Below are 23,672 nucleotides of genomic sequence, written 5' to 3' on the forward strand. Positions count from 1 at the left end.
AAAATGCATTATTTAAGTTGTATGCTATGAAAGTATGACTCTATTGTCAAAAAGAATAAGCCACTAACCTTCCACTGGGGGAATAAATCTCATCATGTTCTCAACTAGCCAGTGGTCTTGTATATGTCTGTATGTATGCATATATGTATAGATACTTTTGACACCTAATGGTATGTAGTATCTTCTCTTGGACCTAGTTTTTAAAATGATAGAAGACTTTTAAACCTTGTGTAGAAACTCTAATTTAGAGAAAAGTAACCAAAGAGAGGAACTGCAAATGCTTCAAGACTGAGAAACCATTAGCCAAACAGGGCTCTCAAGAACACCTTGGATTTTGATACTCATGTGAAAGCCACAGGGGAGTTACCCAGACCAACCATCATGAACCAACAGGGAAATGGCTCTTGGGATTTCTAGTTAGTACAAACTCTTAACCTATAATGATCCATTTTTATGAGTAGTTGTAGCCTTCTCCTTAGCAGACACTTTTTGTGAACGTTGCCCCTAAGTCCAGAATTATTATATTCCATCTATCCAACAAGAATAAACTGTTGTGCATGTGTAAACAAAGACCTGTTCTTAATGACTGAAAAAATTTAATCCCTCCTCACGGTGGATTCTTTTATTTGAAGCAAGTCAAATAGGTTTCCATCTCCCCTCCCTGTAGTCATCCCAGGCTTTAGATATGAGCTGGAAAGCTGGTCTATTCTTAGAGCAGAAAAAATTTGAGCTCTAATTTTTTAAGTCATATTCAGAGACATGCTTGGGAAAACCTAATGGTCACTGGATCATGATGGAAGGCTATCAGAAAACTCATTAGTAGCAATCCTATTGACAAAACCAAAGAAAAACAATTCATAGAGAGTTCCTGAGACAAAAATTATACTCCAAAGCTCCAATGTCAAGCTGTCTTCTTTGCCCATTGATGTCAGGGATCCTTGTTCTGTTCTCTCATGTAAAGTACCTGACATATAATGATCGCTTGATATTGTTGATTGCATTGTTCACCAATCATTCAAAGCCCTTGCCATCATGGAATTTACATTACAGAGAAAGAGGATAGATAAATTAAATATGAATCCAGGTAATTACAGATGCTATAAAGGAAATAATGTCAGAGGAAGAGTGAGAATGAGATAGAATGTTCAGGGAAGGTCTTCTTTGTGTAGTGTAGACTGAGGAAGACAAGAGTAGAAGGAATGCTTCAGAAGGCCACCATAGTCGTCTGAGTGAAAGATAAGAGTTTGGACTAGTGTGGTAAGAGGAAAGATAGCTTAAAAACAGAAAAGTTTGATTTGGGATATATATGGAAGGTAGCGTTAACAGCACTTGCTGATGGATTGAATATAGAATGGGAGCGAAACAACGAAATAAAGGAGTCAGTGAGGACTCCTGAGTAATTGGAAACAGAGCTTCATGAAGCTTACATTAAGCGTGGGAGGCCTAAGAGGTTGACATATTTGGGAACCTAGGAGTTCTGAGGGTGGGGAAGATATTCTTGATGAATATTCACATGTCTTTTTCATCAGTTTTTGAAAAGAAGCTTTGGTCCTAAAGAGGTGACGCATGTCACGCACCTCCTCCAGTTCCTCAAATTACTCGAGACCTGGGAAACGAGTCTCTCTGCCTTTCCCTCTAAAACCAGCCATCTAACTCCACGATGGTGAAAAGGATAGTATTTTCTCAGAGAAGATTCACACTTAAGGTTCCTCATCTCTGAAGTTCTGAATTTCAATATCATACATAGGAATAGCTTTTAGCTTCAGAAATTTCACAGGCCAAAGAACAAGAGTTAAGGAGATTACAAGTACCCTTTGACCCTCAGATCCACCCCTTCTTCAAAGGAAAATCCACTAGTATCTCTCAAGTATCTGGAATGACCACATAGTTAGATCTGAAATAAGAAACACAATGTGGAGTATCTTTAGTTGACTACAGAGTACTCATTAGAATAAACACAAAGCTCATTAAAATGCTCATTTAGAAAAAAAATATTCACCTAATTTGTAATCAATTTTTTAGTTAAAAATTTTACTATACAAATAATGTAGAATTATTTTCACAAAATGCATTTAACTCTCCATCAACTGCTTTTGAGAAATGTGAATTTCACCTTTACATTTTATCAGGCTTTGACTTCCCCTGCCTTCCCTCCCAGTCAATCCCATAGCAATCCCAGTTATCTGACTGAATACCTTTCCGGAAATACAATGTGTGTGGGTGGAACGATTAAACTGCCTGTTTATTTAAGAGTCTGTATTACTATTTGGTGATTTTTAGCGTATTTCTGACTCTGTAAATTAAAAGAGAGTTAAAAGAACGAGATGATACATATAAATTGTTTGGAACCTTACCTTGCAGACAGCATATTATAAATTAAATTATCTTAATATGTAGTATTTAAATTTACTATCCTTTTTGTCATCCTACTACATTCATCTATTGCTGCAGAGAATTCCTTCTCCTGTGGGTATAAATTTCCAATCTGACACTAGGTTCTTTTCAGGGCAAATTTCCCATTCTCTCCTACACTTTCCAATTTGTAAAGACAACTAAAATGTAACCGTCTCCATCTTTTCACATTCCCTGTCTATGTGCTTTTTAACTTCCATTACCACTGATGAATGATATTTATCACACTGTAATCAGGAAACCAAGAAATCAGAACCTCAAATGGCTTCCCCGTGAATTCTTTATCTTCTCTTTATCCTTTTCTTGCTTTATACAAGATCAAGAAAATTAACTACAGTGAGGTCACTTACCTTTCCTTCTTTTAGCTTCAGATAGATTATTTCAAGCAGCCTGCCCTCTCAACTGAAGGTAGGAGTAGGTCTAGATTGGTAGCAGCTGTGAGCCTTCCCTTAATTCCTAACCCAGAAAGGTATCAGTAGTTCATCTATAAAGAGCCTCATAGCTTGACTTTGCTACACATTTGTAGAGAACTATTTCCAAGTAATAAGTACAGTATGAAATTGGATTTTTAACTTAAATGTATCCTAGGCAAAAAACTTACCATATGCAAAATGCTTTAAGGGTAGCAGTATCTCCTCAGTGTGATGGGATGATCCTAGGCGTTTCAAACCACTGGTGGCTCCTGATGACCCAAGATATCCTTCATCTTACTTAGCCCAGATATCCAAGACGTATGGTTTCTTAAAGCAACTTCTATTACAACGATTTTCCTAAAACAGCAGTCTGATTGGCAGTCCCAGTCACATGAACCACTCACACCTGCTCATCACTAGAGGCCATGCAAAACTTACTCTCATCTGCAAACCAAAGAGTCTACCTCCCCAGTATTATCACCATGTCTTTACATTTTAAGACTCACAATTGCGAGCCACACAAAAGGCTACAGCCACTGACCAAACTAGCTGTTTTGTTTCTTGCCTCTACTAATTTTCTTCTTAATCTTGGCTGCATATTAACCACTCAGAGAGCTCTGGAAAAATGATGCCTGGGTTCCAACCCAAAATATGAATGTAAATGGTGTGTGTCAAGAGGGGTGGCTTAGATATTTGGATTTTTAAAAAAATCCTCAGGTGATTTTAGGATAAACCAACAGGATTACTTATATGTTTCAAAGCACTGAATTATCATGATTCTTTTAAGAAATCTACTTTTCCTTGTAAGAAAGTAGTAGAATACTTGAAAAAAATAATTTTAAGATATTCACATTTTCTGCACCACCACCTCCCCACCCAATAAAATACCCAGGGAAATTAAATTCTCTGTTTGGAATGATGTTAAAAAGTCCTGACACTGTCAGCATAGGATCAGTCACAGGATGTCTTCATTTCATATGTCACTGTGATGATATTCTCAAATCTAAAGTCTTGATTATATCTAATTGTGTTTTCAGAAATCGCTAGAGTCCTTAACTTAGTCCTAGAGATTCCAGACTATATTACTTCTCTAAGTTCCTAATTTTATGCTGCATATGCATTTATTGTTCTAATTAGTGTAGGGTCCTTCCATCATTATCATTCATGACTCTGTTTCAATAGAAGTTCTTTCTCAAAATAGGTGTTGAAAGCCACATGAATGCAAAAGCTCTGGGGTAATAAACTGGATTCCAACTCAATCAAGTGTTAGAAACTTTTATTGGATTACTTTATATAGATTCTTTTACAAAGTCAAGCTCTTTACTTTCTGGCCCCTTGTGGTCTTAGATTTCATGCCGAGGAAGACTGTGGGCTAACATTAACATCACAAGAAGAAACATGAGGAAAGCAAATGCTGAGCGAGTCTGAACTTGTGCCTCCACTTGGGATACAAAGAGAAAATATGGGCCTGACAGCTCCCCGGAAGGTGAGAGAAGAGAAATTATAAATGAGGGATCTGTTTGTCAAATCATAAAAGGCTATCTGCCCATACTCGCGGTCTAGGAAGACTCCAACTTTGTGCACCTGCTCTCCTCTCAAGAAGACCCTTTTCAGAGGGGGAAAGACCCAGAATGTATAATCAGTTCCCATCATGGAACCTGTGAGTAAGAATTTATCTCCGGAAGCAGCGGGCAGGTTACGAGCGCTGCTGGCAGCATCTTCGGAAATCCCCAACTGCCACTTGGTTGCCTTTTCCACATCTACCTCCCAGTAGTGCCTCCCTGAGGTGAAACCCTCCACACCCAACACGGTGGCACCGAAAACGAATCTCCCCGGGCTGCCAGGAACGTCCTGCTGGACATTTCTGAGACTCACGCTTCTCAGATCCTCAGATAAGACCAGACAGGGATGAGCTGTTTTAGGATCCAAAGTCACAGCTCCTGCGGGGAGAGAGAAATTCAGTTCGATTCGGTTAGAGTCAGCCATGCCACCACCAGAGACTGAGGATGTCTACCACCAAGAGACTTGCCAGTGAGTGGGTACAAGCTGCAGGCACAGATACGGAAGAGGCAATCTCAAAGTTCAGGAAAGGTGACCTCTGAGCTTTGTTTCAAGAACTGGACATCACAGAAGAAGAGGGCAGTGAGATAATGGAAGGAGATGCAATCTGAGGAGGAAGGAGAGTAATGGACTTCACAGAGGTTCTGTCAGAGCAGAAAGGAATTTTGGCAGGCTGTAAAAATGGCATTCAATCCTCGTCACGTATCAGCTGGGAGCCAACTACTCTCCTAAAGACCTCCAAGCCTCGAACTCCAGGCTTCATTCCCCTACAGACTCATTAGAATCTCCTAACAGAGCAGGGTTTTCCCTGTGACTAAACTGCTCTCCCTTAAATATCACCAGAGTGTGACACAGATGCTTAGAAACTGTTGCCAGCAGGCTCTTGATATTGAGTAAATCAAAAGAACGTATTAGCAGAGGCTGGAAAACCTGTGGGAATCCTCCAGAAAAAAATCAAGCTGCAAACAAGAGAGCTCAATGTGATTTCTTATCCTTGAATGACCATGACACTTGCCTTCGTATCTCAAACTGTTCCTTCTCTTATCTCTTTCTCCTCAACTGTTAAATATTGTGATTTCTCAGGGCTTAAGACTGGGTCTTCCTTTTTTACAGTTTGTATTCCTTTCTCCCTAGGTGACTTCACCTAGCCTTAGTTTTAAATATCTTCTATATGTTCATGGCTTACTTCATAATTTTTTTTTAACCCATTAGAATTTTTTTTTTTAAGATTTTATTTATTTATTCGGCAGAGAGAGAGCAGGAGAGCACAAGCAGTGGGAGCGGCAGAGGGAGAGGGAGAAGCAGGCTCCCTGTCAAGCAGGGAGCCCAATGCAGGGCTTGATCCCAGGACCCTGGGATCATGACCTGAGCTGAAGGCAGTCACTTAACCACCCAGGTGCCCCATGGCTTACTTCATAAAGAAGGTGCCAAATACCAGTTAGAAATAACAGAGGCATTTCACACATACTATGTCCAAAATGGAACTTCAAAACTACCCCTTTCCAGTTCTACTTCAGTTAATAGCATACTTATTTCTTCACTTGCTAAACCATAAACCATAAAACCTGGAATAGTTCCTTATTTTTTACTTTAATATCTAATCCAGCAGAAAGTTTTGCTGCCAAATGAACTTACATTTCTGGACTTGAAGCCCAATTCATATCGTTATTAGGGTGGTCTTAAAAGCCATAAACCTTGAAATTTAAATTTAAGTTGTCCCAGGCTTTCAGTATTTCCAGAAGATGGGCAGAAACAAATGCAATTCTCTCTGGAATAATGCATGGATTCATTCTTGGACTCAATTTCTAAAAATAATATCCAAGGAAAAAAGCGAAGCTTACTGTTAAAAAATCAAACACACACTCACAAAGTAAGAAAGCACTATTAAGTGAGACTAGCAGAAATAAATCTGAAGAACTTTAAATACTGGAATTACTACGCACAGAACTAAAATAGTTTTTGCTTACATGTTTGAAGAAAAAAGAAAAGCTTAAAAATACCTACAGGATGTAGGAAGCTAAAAAGTAAGACCAAGTGGATTTGACAAAGAACAGAATAGATTATCTAGAAATGAAAATAAAATTAAAGTATCTATAGATGATTATAAGAAAGCTACAGATCATCATGCCTCAATAACATAAATGCAAAAATTCTTTAAAGTATTAGCATATTGAATCCAGCAATAAATAAAACGGATAAAACATTATTACCAAGAGTTTACTCTGAAGGCAAGTCTGGGCCAACATATGAAAAAATATATTTCACCATATTAATACATGAAGAAAAAATACAAATATTTTGGTAGATATAGAAAAAGCATCTAATATTCAACATCTGTTCATGATAAAAAGTTTTAACAAATCAGGACTAGAGGGAGAACTTCTTAACTTTATGAAAGGCAACTATAAAAAAAACCTACAGCTAACATCAAAGTTCAAGGTGAAAGACTTAATGCTTTCTTGTACCCTAAGATCAAGAAGGAGGCAAATGTTTCTCACTGCTCCTATTCAACACTATATTGGAGGTCCTAGAGCCAGTACCACAAGATGAGAAAAATATAGAAAAGGCTTACATACTGGCAAGAAATAAAACTTCCTGTATTAATAGATTACCTGCCTATCTTTGTAGAAAATCACAAAGAATCTATTAAAAAAGCCACTAGCTCTAATAAGTAAGTTTAGCATAGTCATAAATTACAATGTCAATATATACAAATTTATTTTTATATACCAGCAATAAACTGGAAATGAATGAAATTTCAATTAGAAATGCTATTAACACTAAAAAAAATAAAATATTTAAGGATCCATCTAATATGTACAATATGTTTGCTGAAAACTTCAAAACACTGATGAGTGAAATCAAATAAGACCGAAATAGAAATATATCATCTTATCCCAAATTAATCTATACATTCACTATAACACCAATCCAAGTCTCCATTTTTTTTTTTTTTTTGTAGAAACCAATAAGCTGATTTTAAATTTTTTGTGAAAAAGCAAAGGATCTAGAGTAGCCAAAATTATTTTGAAAAGAACAGATTTGGAGAACTCACATGTCAATTTTAAGACTTCCTATGGAGTAAAATTCAAGCCAGTGTGGTATTAGCAAAAGGATAAACACAATGATCAATGGACCTATTAGAGTCAACATAGACCGGCTTGTACATGCCAACTGATTTTCAACAAAGGTGCTAAGTAAATTTAATGAAGAACAGTGTTTTCACCAAATGATGCTGGAACAACTGGATATATACATGTACAAAAAAGGTGGGGGTGGGAGTTGTACCAGATCTTGAGTCATATACAAATATAACTCCAAAAGAATAACAGACCTAAATGTAAAAACTAAAACTTCTAGAAGAAAAAAATCTTTGAGTAGTAAAAGATTTGTTAGGATGGGACACAAAAACACAAACCATAAAAGAAAAAACTGATAAACTGAATTTCAAAATTTAAAACTTCTGCTCTTCAAAAGGTACTATGAGGTAAATGAAAATATAAATCACAGATTAAAGAAATTGAAGATACACAAAGAAATGGAAAGATATGCAATGCTCATGGACTGGATGAACAAATATTGTTAAAGTATCTATACTACTCAAGCAGTCTCTTTCAAAATACCAATAACATTTTTCAAAGAACTAGAACAAACAATCCTAAAATTTGTATGGAACCACATAAGACCCCGAATGGCTAAAGCAATCTTGAGAAACAAAACTGGAGGGATCACAATTCCAGACTTCAAGGTGTATTAAAAAGCTGTAGTAATCAAGAGAGTATGGTACTGGTACAAAAACAGATACACAGATCAATGGAACAGAATAGAAAACCCAGAAATAAACCCACAACTATATGGTCAATTAATCTTCAACAAAGCAGGAAAGAATATGCAATGGGAAAAAGAAAATGGGACAGCTACATGCAAAAGAATGGAACTGGACCATTTTCTTTCATTATATAAAAAAATAAACTCAAAATGGATCAAACACCTAAATGTGAGAACTCAAACCATAAAAATACTAGAAGAGAACACAGGTGGCAATTGCTCTGACACAGGTCATAGCAACATTTTCTAGATAGGTCTCCTGAGGCAAGGGCAATTCAAGCAAAAATAAATTATTGGGACTGTATCAGAATAAAAAGCTTCTGCACAGCGAAGGAAACAATCAACAAAACTAAAAGACAACCTACAGAATGGGAGAAGATATGTACTAATGACATATATGATAAAGGGTTAGCATCCAAAATATCTAAAGAACTGATACAACTCAACACCCCAAAAAACAAACAAACAAAAATCCAATTATAAAATGGGCAAAAGACATGGACAGACATTCTCAAAATTAGACATACAGATGGTCAACAGACACATGAAAAGATGCTCAACGTCACTCATCATCGGGGAAATGCAAATCTAACTACAATGCGGTATCACCTCACAGCTGTCAGAATGGCTAAAATCAACAACACAAGAAACAACAGGTGTTGGTGAGGATGTGGAGAAAAAGGAACCCCCTTGCACTGTTGGTGGAAATACAAACTGGTGCAGCCACTCTGGAAAACAGTGTGGAGGTTCCTCAAAAAGTTAAAAATAGAACTACCCTACAATCTAATAATCACACTACTGGGCATTTACCCCCAAAATACAAAAACACTAATTCCAAGGGATACATGCACCCCAATGTTTACAGCAGCCAAGATATGGAAGCAGCCCAAGTGTCCATCGACTGATGGATGGATAAAGTGGTGTGCACACGCGTGTGCGCACACACACACACACTGGAATATTTCTCAGCCATACAAAAGGATGAAATCTTGCCATTTGCAACAACATAGTTGGAAAGAGAAAGCATAGTGCTAAACGAAATAAGTCAGTCAGAGAAAGACAAATACCGTATGATTTCACTCGTATGTTTAAGAAACAAAACAAACAAAGAAAAAAAGAGACAAACCAAACAGACTCTTAACTGTAGAGAACAAACTGATGGCTACCAGAGGGGAGGTAGGTGCGGGGGGTGATGGGTGAAATAGGTGAAGGGGACTGAGTACACTTATCATAATAAGCACTGAGTAATGCATAGAATTGTTGAATCACTATATTGTATACCTGAAACTAATATAATATGGTATGGTGACAATATGAGGATTAAAATTTAAAAAATTAATAAAAAATATAAATCACAGAGAGAAAGAAATATTTACAAAACATGTCTGATAAAGGACTGGTAATTGGAATATATAAAGAAATCCCAACATTAAATAATATACAACACAATTTTAAAAATACTGAAAACGTTTATAGATAGACTTCAAAGAGATAAAGTGCAAATAAACACATGAAAATATGCTCAATATCACTAGTTATTTCAGAAATGTAAATTAAAGTTTAAAGTGATATATAACTACATATGTATTAAGTCTGCTTTACTTATTTTTAGTAAGTTACTCTTTTAATACTTTTTTAAATTTTTTTTTTAAAGATTTTTTTTTTTTATTTATTTATTTGAGAGAGAGAGTGAGAGAGAGAAAGAGCACAAGAGGGGGGAGCGGGAGAGGGAGAAGCAGACTCCCTGCCAAGCAGGGAGCCCGATGCGGGACTCGATCCAGGGACTCCAGGATCATGACCTGAGCCGAAGGCAGTCGCTTAACCAACTGAGCCACCCAGGCACCCCCTTTTTTTTTTTTTTTAAAGAGAGAGAGAGAGAATGCGAGCAGGGGGAGAGGTAGAGGGAGAGGGAGAAGCAGACTCTCTGCTGATCAGGGAGCCCAACATGGGGCTCAATCCCAGGACTCTGAGATTATGACCCAAGCCGAAGGCAGACACTTAACCAAATGAGCCACCCAGGCGCCCCTAGGTCTTTAAAAAAAAAAAAAAAGGTGACAATACGAAATGTTAGTGAGGATGTGGAGTAACTGAATCTCATACATTACCAGTGGGAATGCAAAATGACACAGTTTGGAAAACAAATTTTACAACCCCTTTCCTAGATATGCAACCAAGACAAATGAAGTCATGTTCACATTAAACTCACAAGCAAATATTTATAGCACAGATTTGGAAACAACTCAGTTGGCCTTGGAATTACAAGAGAATAAACTGTGGTATATTCACACAGTGGAGTACCCCACAAAAACAAAAAGGAATAAACTCCTGATACACACAACAAACTTGATGTGCCTCAAATGCTTTATGCTAAGTGAAAAAAGCCAGACATAAAAGGCCACATACTGTATGGATCCACTGACAGGACATTCCAGAAAAGGTAGAACTATGGGGTAGGAGATACAAATCTTTCATTATATATGTTGACATTTTTTTATTTATTTTTTTAAAGATTTATTTATTTATTTGAGACAGAGAGAGACAGAGAGAGAGAGGGCATGAGGGGTGGGGGAGAGGGAGAGGGTGAGAATCCTCAAGCAGACTCCCTGCGGATTGTGGGGCCCAATGCAGGTTCGATCCCAGGATCCTGAGATCATGACCTGAGCCAAAATCAAAAGTTGGACGCTTACCCGACTAAGCTACCCAGGCGCCCCAACATTTTTTCCCTAGAAGTTTAAATTTTTTTTTTTTTTTTTCTGTCAAACTCTGCTTATGATCACGTTTCAGGCTTGGGAAAGTGGGAAAGGATATGCAAAAGAGAGCCTTTCAACATAAGATCATACAGTTATTTTCTTGATAGGTTCTCCAATATGTATAGCATATTAAGCTCTCCAATCTTTTTAAATCCTTAAGCTCTCTGGAATCTTTTATCTAGGATGTTCACTTGACTCTCAGATACAAAATCAAGTGCCCTGTAATCGTGGATGTGTCAACTTACTTTGGAGAATGTTGAGCATTCTGCTCATTCCTGTTACTTGGCACAGACTCAGGTCTGTGATTTGGGCGGGCTCCAGACACTGAAGCAGTAGTGACTCGCTCCTATAAAAGAAAGGACAATCTCAGTTATCTGTGCAGACCTAAGGCCCCGACCAATCCAGAGGATGGATGTCAATACATGACCTCCTGATCCTTACTTACCCCAATATCTCCACTCCTGTGTGCTCCCGTTTCAGACCCTGAATCCCACCCCAATGTTTCCATTCCAAAATGAAAACTTACCTTTCCACAGAATATCTTGCATTCTACAGGGTGAAAAAGAGATAAGGTTACTATTTGAGCCACACCTCTGGTATTTGAGCCACGCCTCTTCTGAGCTGTGCCCCTGAAAATTATCTTCGAATGATGAAACTTGGTTTGTATGTAATTTCCCCAGCTTTGTGGTGCTAAATCTCAGATATCAGATTTTACCACTGAATAGTAAAAGTCAGAAAAATGCTTGAAATCATTGTTATATTCCCAAGGGAAATGTTTGTGTTTTTGTTTTCTTAGTTTTATTACAGGTGGGGATTGTATAGTCATTTTATATGGAATTTGGAACCTGCTGAATCAGATGATGTCTTGGCAAGATTTATATTTAATCTTGATGTCTTTTTTTCTTTTGTTGAATAAATTTGACATGTAACAGTAAGTTTAAGGTGTATAGTGTGTTTTGATACACTTGTATATTGTAATGATTGCCGATGTAGCAGTATTTATCACATCATACAATTATAATACTATATTGTTTTATATATTCATTATATCATGCATTACATCTCTATGGTTTATTACTATTCATTACAAGTTTGTACCCTGAAACACTATCACTCTTATCAATGCCCCCCACCCCTACCCCATTCCCCCAATAAGCACCATTTTACTGTTTTTTAAACAGGTTTAACTTTTTTAGATTCCACATATAAGTGACATCATGCAATAGTTGTCTTTCTGACTTATCTTGCTTAAAGCATCTTGTGCTCAAGGTCTATCCATGTTGTCAAAGATGGGAGGATATTTTCCTTTCTCATGACTGAATAATATTCCATTAAGTAGATGTACTAAATTTTTTTGTTCATTCATCTGTTAATGGGCATTTGCGTTGTTTCCAAACATGGGAGTGCGTGTATCCCTTTGAAATCCTGTTTTCGTTTCCTTTGAGTATACACCCAGAAGTGGAATTGCTGGATCATATAGTAAATCTATTCTTAATTTTTTGAGACAACTCCATATTGTTTTCCATAGGGGTTGGACCAATCTACATTCCCACCAACAATGCTGAAGTGCTCCCTTTTTGCCATATCTTCACCAGCACCCATCCTCTCTTACTGATAGCCATTCTAACAGCTGAGAGGGTGTATCTCACTGTGGTTTTGATTTGCATTTCCCAAGGGCCGTATTTCCCATACCTCGCCTCAGCCATCTTATCCAGAATGGTCATAATTCAAACTCTGCCCATTTACTTTTTTTTCTTACACTGGGTAACAAGAGTTGAGCAGGTGAAGCAGACTGCTAATAAACTGGGGACGGTGGATGGAGCTAGGTCAGAAGCTGAGCATAACTGAGTCACACCTACCTTACCTGTCTGGAACTAGGTTTGGCCCTAGAATAGAACCTAATTGTTTATGTGTAAGGGCTTCTCAAATAAGAGCACTCACTTTGCAGATATAAGCCTGGTGGCCGAAGGATATGGACAGAGTCTTAAGATAATAATTTACTTGTTGAAAGGTAATGCATGTTACAAGATTTAAAATATGCAATACTATATAAAAAAATCTCACCCTTGTTTTTCCAAGGTTACCGCTCAATGTTTGTGTTTATTTTGCCAAAGGCAATCTGTGAATGTTAATGAGCATATGTCTATACATACATACATATTCACTAAAACCAAGCAAAAAGCAGTTCTGCATGTTTTCCCTTTAACTAAATATTCTGAAAATTACTTCTACCACTGTAGAGTTGTTTCATTCTATTTTTCTGGTTGCAGAATATTCTACTGTATTGATGTATCATAATTTGACTAATCCATTATTTACTCTATCAAGGGACCTCTCAATTCAAACTAATTATTGATAGCCTCAAGGTAAGAATTCGTATCATGAAGTAGCTCTCCACTATATCAAGATTTTAGACAATTCATAATGCTTTTGGTGACTGGAAAATAGCCTACACAGCCTTCATGTATGTTTGAAAATCATCAAATATTCTCCAACTGACCCCTAATGAGTACTGTCCACTTCTCCTTTCTCAAATACTGTAATGAAGATCATTTCTTACCTGGAGCAACGCTAAGGTGTATTCCCCACACTTCTTCTCTAGCTCTGCAATGATCCTTTGGAGGCTGCAGATCTGTTCAGAAAGCCTGACTTCACTCTCCTTCAGTTTATTCATGTTCTCTTTCCCCAAATCCTTCAGTCTCTGCAGAAGCATCTCCTTATTACTATTTAACAAGTGGTAATTTCTTTTATTCACTAATTCAACCGTTTCTTAAACCCACTTTACTGCCTGCCACTCCAGAAATACATATAATTAGGTAAGGCCCAATACCCCTGTGTGGTAAGGAAGACACCTCAATTGAAATTTGATATTCTGACACAATATATTTATGCTGATGTGGAAGGTGTACACGTAGTCCACTTATTCAGATAACAACCCGACCCTAAAACAGATCACGTTATTTTGCTGTGCCATTTTGTTCAGAAAGTTTCCTATTTCCTTCATTAAATTAAGATTTGAATCTAATAATTTAATCAAAAAGAAATAATCAAGCCACTGACATTTTTTATCCTTGCAAAGATGTTCCACGTAGACACAAAAGCACATGCTGTTGTTTTTTTCTTAAAGAACACATATGATACATATTATATGCTATTGCTGATATCACACCTTGTTTTTTTCTTAATAAATAATATGTTCTTGGAGAGCATTCCTTATCCATACACATAAAGCTGTTATTTTTTCTAAATGCTGAAGAGCATTTCATTGTAAGTACATGGTACAATTTATTCTGAGAATCCTTTATTGATGGATATAGGTTGTATTTAATCTCTTGCTATCATAAACATTGCAGCATTAATAATAATGCCTAATAGTTACCGATGGCATAATACATACACACTGTTTAAAGAGCTTTATATAGATTATCACAATCCTCACAACAGTATTATAAACTAGGGGCATTATCCCCATTTTAATAGCTAAGGAAACTGAGTCACAGGTTAAACAACATGTACAGGTTAAACTAGTAAATAGCAGAGGCCAGATAGGAACCTCATCAATCTGGCTTCAAAGACTACCTCTAAACCATGGATTTATACTGGAATAATTTTACGGCATTCCCTTATCCTTGTATCTTTTTGTAGGCATGTAAGTATATTTATAAGATAAATGATCAGAAATAGAACTGCTGGGTGAATATACACATTCTTTTAATACATTCGTGGTTGTCACTGGATGTCCCATTTTAGAATTGGCATAATGTTCAGCTCTCATTTTCCAAACACTGTGAGCACGCAGTTTTCCACATCTCACCTGTAGCGTTTCCTGGGACTTCTCCTTCAGCTGTGTGCCAAATTCCATCAGCTGATTCAGACCATCTTCCTTCACGTTCAGGTTGAATACGCACCCTTGCAGGCTCCGGGAGTTCATCTCCTCTTCAACCATCAACTGGAACCTTATCCTATATTCAGACTCAATCATCTCTTTAAAATCCTGCTCTTCTCCCTTCATCATAGATATAAATGTGATAGACTTCAAGTTAAATGCCACGGACAAATATTTATGGTCACTTTCCAGCTCTAACTCTAATATAAAGACAAGGAAATATAAAGTACAGGGGAAGAGATAAAAGGCGTAAATACAAAGGACAAAAAAAGTTTTGAGACAAGATCAACTAACATCACCATAATCTTAGAACGTGAAATGCAGATGAAGAAATGTTAATTGACTTAGAACACTGAGAAATCTAAAATCACCGTGACAAAGAGAAGGAGATGAAGAAAACTGGAAGGTGGGGCAAATGGCTTTTGCTGATGCTTTGGATAGGGAGTGTAAGGAAACAGGAATGAAAGGGTGACTCCAAGGTTTTTAGAGAAAGCAACTGGAACAGAAAAAGATAAACAAGAAAGGGATATATCCCAGAGGTGGGGAGTGTATCAGCAGCTCAGTTTTGGATATCCTGATTTTGAGTTGTCACTTAGACATCCAAGGAGAGATGCTGAGTAGGAAGATGGACACGAAAGTCTATCACTTGGAAGTCTGAGCTAGAGATGTACATTGGGAGTAGGCAGCTTAATGGTATTTCATCTCATGAGACCCCATGGAATTGAGATTTATCAAGAACCTGACCACTGCTCATGACCTCAACAGTCCCCTGGCAGGTTTCCCTACCTCTGCTCTCACCCTCCTACTGTCTAGTCTTAGCCTCAGAAGCCAGAGTGCTTCTGTGAAAATGGAAATTTGATCAAGCTACCCCTGTTCAAAACTTTCCACTGGTTTCCCTATTTCATTTAAAGTCAGCTGCCCTGTATGACTTGGCCCCTTTATCTTCTGACCTCACCTACCAGTTTCCACTGCCTTCCCAACCCCAAAGGAGTACATACCAGATTCTTTCCAAGACTGCATAACTCAGTTCCTCACCAGCTTGAGTTTTTTTCAAATGCCACATTCTAAACAAAGTCACTTTATTTCAAAGTACATTCCATTATGCTTTCGTTTTTTCTTTTTTTAAGAATGTATAGCATTTACCATGTACCATTCATTTTACTTGTTTTGTTCACCTTCAGTTGCACAAGAGCAGACATTTTTTTTCCCTCTCTCCTGCTGCTAAATCCCCAGCACCTGATATAGTCCTTAGCAAACAGCGGGACCCCAATATCTGTTGAATATATGGTACTTAAGGCTGAAAAAATGGGGATCAGTTGAAAAATTCTTGGAGAACCAGTCAATTCTCTTCCTCTACCATCCTCAAGTGGCCATTTATTCTCTTTAAAAATTGAAAGGGAAAAGACCCAGAATCCGGGATACCTGGCACAGAATAGTTAAATATGAAGAGAAGGTGTGAAATCAGAAGTGGGCATAACAGATGACAAGCCCTCATTTCGAACAGTAATTCTCAAACTGCCTTTTAAATGGTTTCAGGATTTATATGGCCACCAACGGTACACGAGATGCTCATTCTCCCATGGCATTGGTATAAATCCTGTTACCAATCTTTTTTTATCTGTCAATAAGGCTTGCAAATGACATTTCACAGATTTAAAAGTTAATTTGTATTTCTCTTACCATAAACAAAGTTCAGGATCTTTTTAAGTATTTAAAGGATGGCTGCATTTTTTTTTCTGTGAAATCTCTTTTATTCGATCATTTTTCTATTGAATTTCTAGCCTTTTGCTTATTGACTTTTAAGAACTCTTCATTCGTAAAGAAATTAACACTTTTCATACCTATGGATTTCAAAGATTTTTCCTGCTTTGTTATTTATCTTCTGACTTCATGTTATTTGCTATGCAACATTATAGGTAATTCCCTGCTCAGACTGGAGATCAGCACTGACCTGAATCATCACCATTCTTTCTTGCTCATCAGCCAATATGCTTTTAGCTACTTCAAGTTTCTCCTTCAATGTGCTCAATATCTCCTGGAATAACTTCTGCAGAGAAACAGATCACAGAATTCTAGGTAAAGTCATTGCTTTAGAACAGTTAGATTTTCGGGCGCCTGGGTGGCTCAGTTGGTTAAGCGACTGCCTTCGGCTCGGGTCATGATCCTGGAGTCCTGGGATCGAGTCCCACATCGGGCTCCCTGCTCAGCAGGGAGTCTGCTTCTCCCTCTGACCCTCCCCCCTCTCATGTGCTCGCTCTCTCTCATTCTCTCTCTCTCGCAAATAAATAAAATCTTAAAAAAAAAAAAAAGAAGAGTTAGATTTTCAATCTCAGACAACTGAATGGCCCATAGCCCTACGTTGGCTTAGCCTTGAAGTTTGTCTAAATAGGGTACTTATCTAGTATTCTTTGATAAACACTGCCTGAGGGAATGGTGTTGGCGGATCAGTAGATCTGTCCCCCAAATAAGAAGAGGAGGCAGCCAGGTTCTGAGGGCTCTGGGAGCTGCAGGAGGCTCACCCTGTAATTGCCAGCAGCCTCCTGGACTCCGCACACCACGTGACTCTCGTGCTCCTCCGAGTGGAAGCACTGGCCGCAAAGCAGGCTTTGGTCTTCATCACAGAATAGCTGCAGTGGTTCCCGGTGTTCCTCACAGCAGGCATCTTCTGGGATGTTTTGCTCTAACTGGGAGCTGAGCCTTTTGGACATCCCTGCAGGCGTCCCTCGGGGACGGTCCTGCCGTGGAATACTCCCCTGCACGCTGAGCCGAAGAGAGTCAGGGCGATTTGGGGCAGTCACACTTGCCGACCTCACTGTGCAACCCACAGCCGAGGATCAGAGCAGGTCGGCGCCTTCGGGACTCCTCGAACCAGCAGGTCTTCCTCAGCCACGCGCTTGGGGGAGAAGACACAAGGAGTTACACCAAGGTCCTCAGATTGGAGGGGCTCTCAAGTTTTCTCAGAATTTAGAGCAATGGGCTGAGAATTAGTTATAAGTGAGAACACAGCACACCATTTTCCTGTAAGATATTAAGAAAAAAAAAGGCAGCAAAAGAGAAAAGAAAGAAAGAAAAGGTACTTACTGAAAGGTATGGCGCATTTAAAAGCATTGGAGGAACATCCGGGACTAGAGTGAGGCAAAGCCTGGCTTTAGGCATTTAAGGAAGCACACCCTGTCCCAGGGATTGCACAAACCATAATGTGCCGGCTGCTGCCAGTGCCTCCTTAAGAGGGAGCGGCACGTGGGTGCCAACCTTAAGGAGGCGCCCATTTTGAGGCCCTTCTTAAGTCCGCATGCGCCTAAGAGTGAGGCACCTCAAGTTTTGTGTGCAAAGCCCAACTCATGTGTCGTCTGAGAGCTGGCCAATTAAGATACCGGTTAAAAAAATATAAAGGCAACCCCCAAAATAACAACTTTCCAAAAATACTGAAGGGAAACTGGATTTTATTATTATTATTATTATTAAGGAAACAGAACAAGGCACCTATAATCTCCTGCATCCCCACCCAGACAATTCTGATTACCTTCGAGCAACAATTCTACGTCTTCTCCAGAAACATTTTATTACCCTAAAAGGGGTTACCCACAGAATTTGGGAAACTTTTCCCCTATGAAAAATTGTCTTGCCTTGGTTCTTTTCTAACCCCATCTCCAGCCATGGGGACACACCACACATGTGGGCTCTGGGAGCTGCAGGAGGCTCACCCTGTAATTGCCAGCAGCCTCCTGGACTCCACACACCAAGTATTGATTTCTTAAAAAAAAAAAATCCTCTGTCCTATTTACAGTTGTCCCCACTGTGTCTCATTAAACAGCTCTTCAGACAATGTCTCTTGAAACAAATCAACCTGACAAACCCCAGAATCCCTAAACTTCTATCTGTGGATTTACTAGCTTCTCTCCCCACCCCCACCATGCTCTCACTACCACTGAAACCTGGCGATCAACTAGACCTCCTGTCCTTTCATTAGTTCTTATTTTTAAGATATGCAAAATATTTTTATAATTCTGAAGTTGATTAATTGTGTATACATATAACTTTGTTATTTGTTAGGGTAAGTATTAAAGCAGCAGTTTTCAAACTGTGCTTCCCAAGACTCAATTTACCTTTTTTACTGTGTTGACATTTGCACCGATAGCAAACTGTTGGCATCTTAAAATTAATCAAGGAAGTAGCACCAACTGTTGTCATAATTGTATTTTTTTCTTTTTAAAGTTTTTTTTTTAATTATTATTTATTTCAGACAGAGAGAGAGAGAGCCCACAAGCCTGGGGGGAGGGGCAGATGGAGAAGCAGACTCCCTGCTGAGCAGGGAGCCTGATGCAGGATTGATCCCACAACCCAGGATCATGACCTGAGCCAAAGCCAGAGGCTTAACTGACTGAGCCACCCAGGCGCCCCTGTATTATATTTTTCCATTTCTACATACTTGCATACTCCCAGTTAATTTTTTTTTTTACTTGAGTATTCTTAATTTCTTGATGAAGCAAAATATAATTCAACTTTTGAGTACAGGATTTAATTACTATTCTGGGTGACAAAATGGAAATTATGCATAAAGCACTTATGCTACATATGGGAATACAGTGGTTGTCTCAAGAAGAAACACTTTCTATAACTGAGTTACAAGCCATACTAGCCACATTTTTTTCATTGAAAGAAGAAATGAGACAAATGTGGTTATTCAGATGTAGCATTTTGCAAGATATTTTCTCAAAAGCTAACAGAGTGACTTTGTCATTTCAAGGAAACCAACTGAGTGTCTTAGTTGTCAATGATAAAATTCCAGCTTTGGAAAACTTGTATCTGCTATTGTAAGCTTGACAGCTTCCCAAGACTTTGACAGCTTCTTTTCTGACAAAATTGGTGGTGATATTAACAAATGTGACTTGGATATTGTATATTGAAATACATCAACATTTGGAGAGTCTGAAAACTCAGTGAACCAATAATTTCTGAAAGACCAATGCATGATGTTATAAGATTATGCAAGGGTAAAATGTGGATGCAAAGTATAAGACAGACCAATGGATTTTAACATAACAGAAAACATTACTGGTGATTTCAGGAAAAAAAGTCACAATTATCTGAAAAAGGCTATTAGAATGTGCTCTCCTTTTCCAACAATGTACTGTGTGAGGACAGATGCTTTTCATACATTTCAAGTAAAATAGCATTGCAACAGATGGAATGCTGGAGCAGATATGATAGGTAATAGCTGTCTGATGAACCAGAAATTAAAGAGATTTGCAAAATTGTAAAACCATGCCACTCTTTTCAGTAACTGCCAGAGAGGATTCCTCATAAAAATGTTATGTTTACTTTTAATAAGTTAACATATTTTTTAAAACTCAGTTTTAATTTCTAATGCAGTGACTACAGGTAGGACACACAAAATGCTTTTTGGGGCTTCATCAATAATTTGGGTGCAAAGTAGTCCTGAGACCAAAGTTCAGAACCCTGATCTCAGAAGGCATATTCCTTAGAAATGGGATTCCTGATAAAAATACACCTATAATTTTGGTACATTTTGCTGGATTCCCAACCACAAGGTTGCACAATTTTGCATTCCAAGCAACATATGAGAAAGGGTGTCAAACTTTCTGCCCACTTGGTGAGAAATGGTATCTTTATATATTTTCAGTTTACATTTTTTAAAAGATTTATTTTAGAGAGAAAGTGTGCATTGAGTTTGAGCAGCAGGGGGAAAGGGGCAGAAGGAGAGGGAGAGAGGATCTCAAGCAGACTCCGCGCTTTCTGCTGCGTGGGGCTCGATCTCACTACCCCTGAGATAAGGACCAGAGCCAAAATCAAGTTTTGACTGCTTAACTGCCCATGCCACCCAGGCACCCCTACATTTTATTTTCATATGCCAAAGAGCCATTTTCATTTCTTTTTCTGTGAACCATATGTTTTAGCCTTTTACCTGTTTTCTTTTACTAGGTTTTTGTGGTCTTTTTCCTTAATTTTAAGAGATATTTATACATTGAAAAGATCGTTCCCTTGTTAATACACAAATTGCAAATATTTTCTCTCTACTTGCCATCCACTTTGAATTTGTTCCAATTTCTGTTTTACTGCTGGGTTCCTCAACTTCCTTGTAGTTTCCCTTGTTTTGCTTCCCTGAACAAGGCCTAGACCACTCGACTGAAAAGATCAGTCACCAAGTGAACACGTTTACAATCCAGCAGCCACTCCCAGCTTTATTTTACTTGACTTCTCGGCAGCATTAACAAGTTGACCAAGACCCTCCCCTTGGAATGTTTCCTTCTCTTTGCTATCAAGATCATGGATCTGATATCCCTCCTACTTTACTGGTCTGCTTCTCAGCATCCTTCTTTTGAGCTCACATCCTCTTGAGGCTCTAAGTTTTGGGGTGCTCTAGTTCCAGTGTCTCCCCAAATAATCACATATCCAAAAACTTAAGTACCACTTTCCAATTTAATCTTCTACCTCGATACAATACTTCAAACTCATTTGTAATTAAATGTCTAGTAAGCACCCCAAATTAGCATATCTAAAACACTATCGAGGATTTCAACCAATACCTTCCTTTCCCCAGCTCACTTTAAAATTCATTCATTTAGAACATCTCAACTAGTTTATGTTCAGCCCTGTCCCCACTCACACCTCCATCTCCTCAGCTCAACAAGAGTACTATTTTAAACTTAAATCAAGGTTTCTAACAACTTTCCATTGCACTTAGGATATAATCCACATGATAAACCAAGTTCTCTATGGTCTTCCTGCCTACAGATAATCTCACTTCTAGCTTCCCCCAACCATTGTCCATTCCAGTTATGATGATAAATTCATCCGTGCTGTTTAACTTGGCAATGCTTTTCTCTCATATTTTTGCATTTCTAGTTCCTTTTATCTTCCCTTCAGTTCTCAGCTCAAATGTCACTTCAGAGAGGCCCTTTTAGAAATACCTAATTGGAAATACCCTCCCACCATTCATATCCTCTCATTTTCTTTGTATCTAATTTTAAGTATGAACAAATGTTGTTTGTTGGCCACTCTGCATCCACACTATAGAGTTCCTTAGATGTATCTGTACCTGACATACTAGATGCTCAATAAATATTTTTAAGAAATGTTTTAGATCAAATCAGCACAAAGTTAAAGGGAAATCAGAGGACAGTGAGAAGAGAGATTAGATATTTTTACAGAAAACAAGAGAAAGGAAAGTTGAATAATTTGTCTTCCTAGAATGTTGACTATGTGCTAAACTGTTACCAACACTTATCTCATTTTTCTTAATTTCATTTTTTTCTCTGACCTGGCTTTCTCATTTATTTTTTTATATGGTTACATTCCATATATACATTAAAGCTTCCATAAACATTAAGATCAAGTCTAGATACTTAAAGAAAACCATGACTAAGGAAATGGTCTTCAGAGAAAGCTCACCCTTCTTTGTAATCCTGAGTATTTCCCTTCAGGGAAAAAGCCTGAATAGTGGTAACTGAAGCACCTTTATCTGTTAGCTGCTCCTTGGTCCTCCACTCCGTCACCAGGTAGGAAACCTGTGACATTTCAAATTCTATTCATTTAACAAATCTAGGATACTGCTTATCAAACTTCAGTGAGCATTAGCATCATTCGAGTTTATGGAATCAGATTTCTGGGCTCCACCCCCAGTCTGATTTGATAGATCTGGGTGGAGTCTTAATTTATATTTTAATGAGCTTCTAGAAAGTGCCGGAATAGCCAGTGACCTTAGTTTAATGTCTTTGGGTGGGTCAATATTTTGTTCTATCTCCAAGGTCTTAAATAGTGCCTATTACATAGTAGCCCATTATTTTTTTTAATTAACTATATATATAATTAACTATATAGTTTTTAAAATTATATATATATTTATATAATTATATAAGAAATCCTTCTACAAGCCATTACCCCAGAATCTCATTGTGTTTTCTCCTTAGCCATACCATTTTTTTAAAAAGATTCAGTTTTAATTCCTGTACTGATAAAAATATTCCATGAATTCTATAAACCATTGCATAACTGCTGTAGTGTAAAAATATCTAAACAAGTGTTAACTTGAAACAATTCACTACAAGGAAATGATTATGCATTATAAATCCTACCTTCTGGGTTAAGAAAGTTCCATTCCAGTAACATTCTCATCTAAATACTCAGAACACACATAGATCGAGGCTTCCATAGATTAATCCACATGAAGCATCCACACTGAGCAGAGTTCTCCTGGAACCCCAGTTTCACAGACCGGGGCCGGTGGACTGAACCGAGCGCCCCCACCCCCACCCCCAGCGCTGCGGTCGCCCACCTGCGTGCGGGACAGAGAAACCTGTGAGGCCCGTGGGTGGGAAAGGCTCCCTCAGAATTTAGTCATACCATTTAATCTTAAATCGTTAAATATTTTCATTAGAGTATAATACCTGAATTCATTGTTAGTTTTCAACATTTACTGAAGGAAGTGATCATAGCATTAGTTGTGGATAGAAAAGTCAAGAGTAAAAATAACAGCTTGAGGGATGTGTCACAGATGGGAGGTTGGGGGACAATCCTATTCATAGTTCATTGTTGGCCTCAGTGGAGAGGAAATCTGCACAACTTCCGAAGTTTCACAAATTTGCCTCTGCAAGATTTTCACTACATCAGTCAATTCCCTGCTAATCAAACTACAGTGATTTTTTTTTTTAACTGCTGACAAGACAATGAGAAATTCCACACTTGCTATCTGATTTTCCCAAAACCTGGCTCCACCCTATGGAATTTTAAGTACATCTTTTTCCTTTATCTCAACACTCCTACTCACTCCCTCTTCTAAATCCAGATTCCCCAGGCTCCTTC

The 23,672-nt window shown here is 38.1% G+C and overlaps 1 protein-coding gene across 1 annotated transcript; it reads right to left on the minus strand.

Moving 5' to 3' along the window:
- Window positions 1-4,086: 4,086 nt before the first annotated feature.
- On the minus strand, window positions 4,087-17,998 carry TRIML2 (tripartite motif family like 2). The gene is made up of 8 exons (XM_006727613.3): window positions 17,931-17,998; window positions 17,369-17,742; window positions 16,801-16,896; window positions 14,778-14,969; window positions 13,524-13,664; window positions 11,490-11,512; window positions 11,209-11,309; window positions 4,087-4,765 (listed from the first exon to the last, which is right to left on the minus strand). Exons 2-8 carry the CDS (start codon window positions 17,555-17,557, stop codon window positions 4,176-4,178), a joined length of 1,332 nt encoding a protein of 443 aa, XP_006727676.1. The 5' UTR covers window positions 17,558-17,742; window positions 17,931-17,998; the 3' UTR covers window positions 4,087-4,175.
- Window positions 17,999-23,672: the final 5,674 nt, after the last annotated feature.

The sequence above is a fragment of the Leptonychotes weddellii genome, chromosome 2 (assembly GCF_054177405.1).
Source record: "Leptonychotes weddellii isolate Sample4059 chromosome 2, ASM5417740v2, whole genome shotgun sequence".
Classification (NCBI taxonomy): Eukaryota; Metazoa; Chordata; class Mammalia; order Carnivora; family Phocidae; genus Leptonychotes; species Leptonychotes weddellii.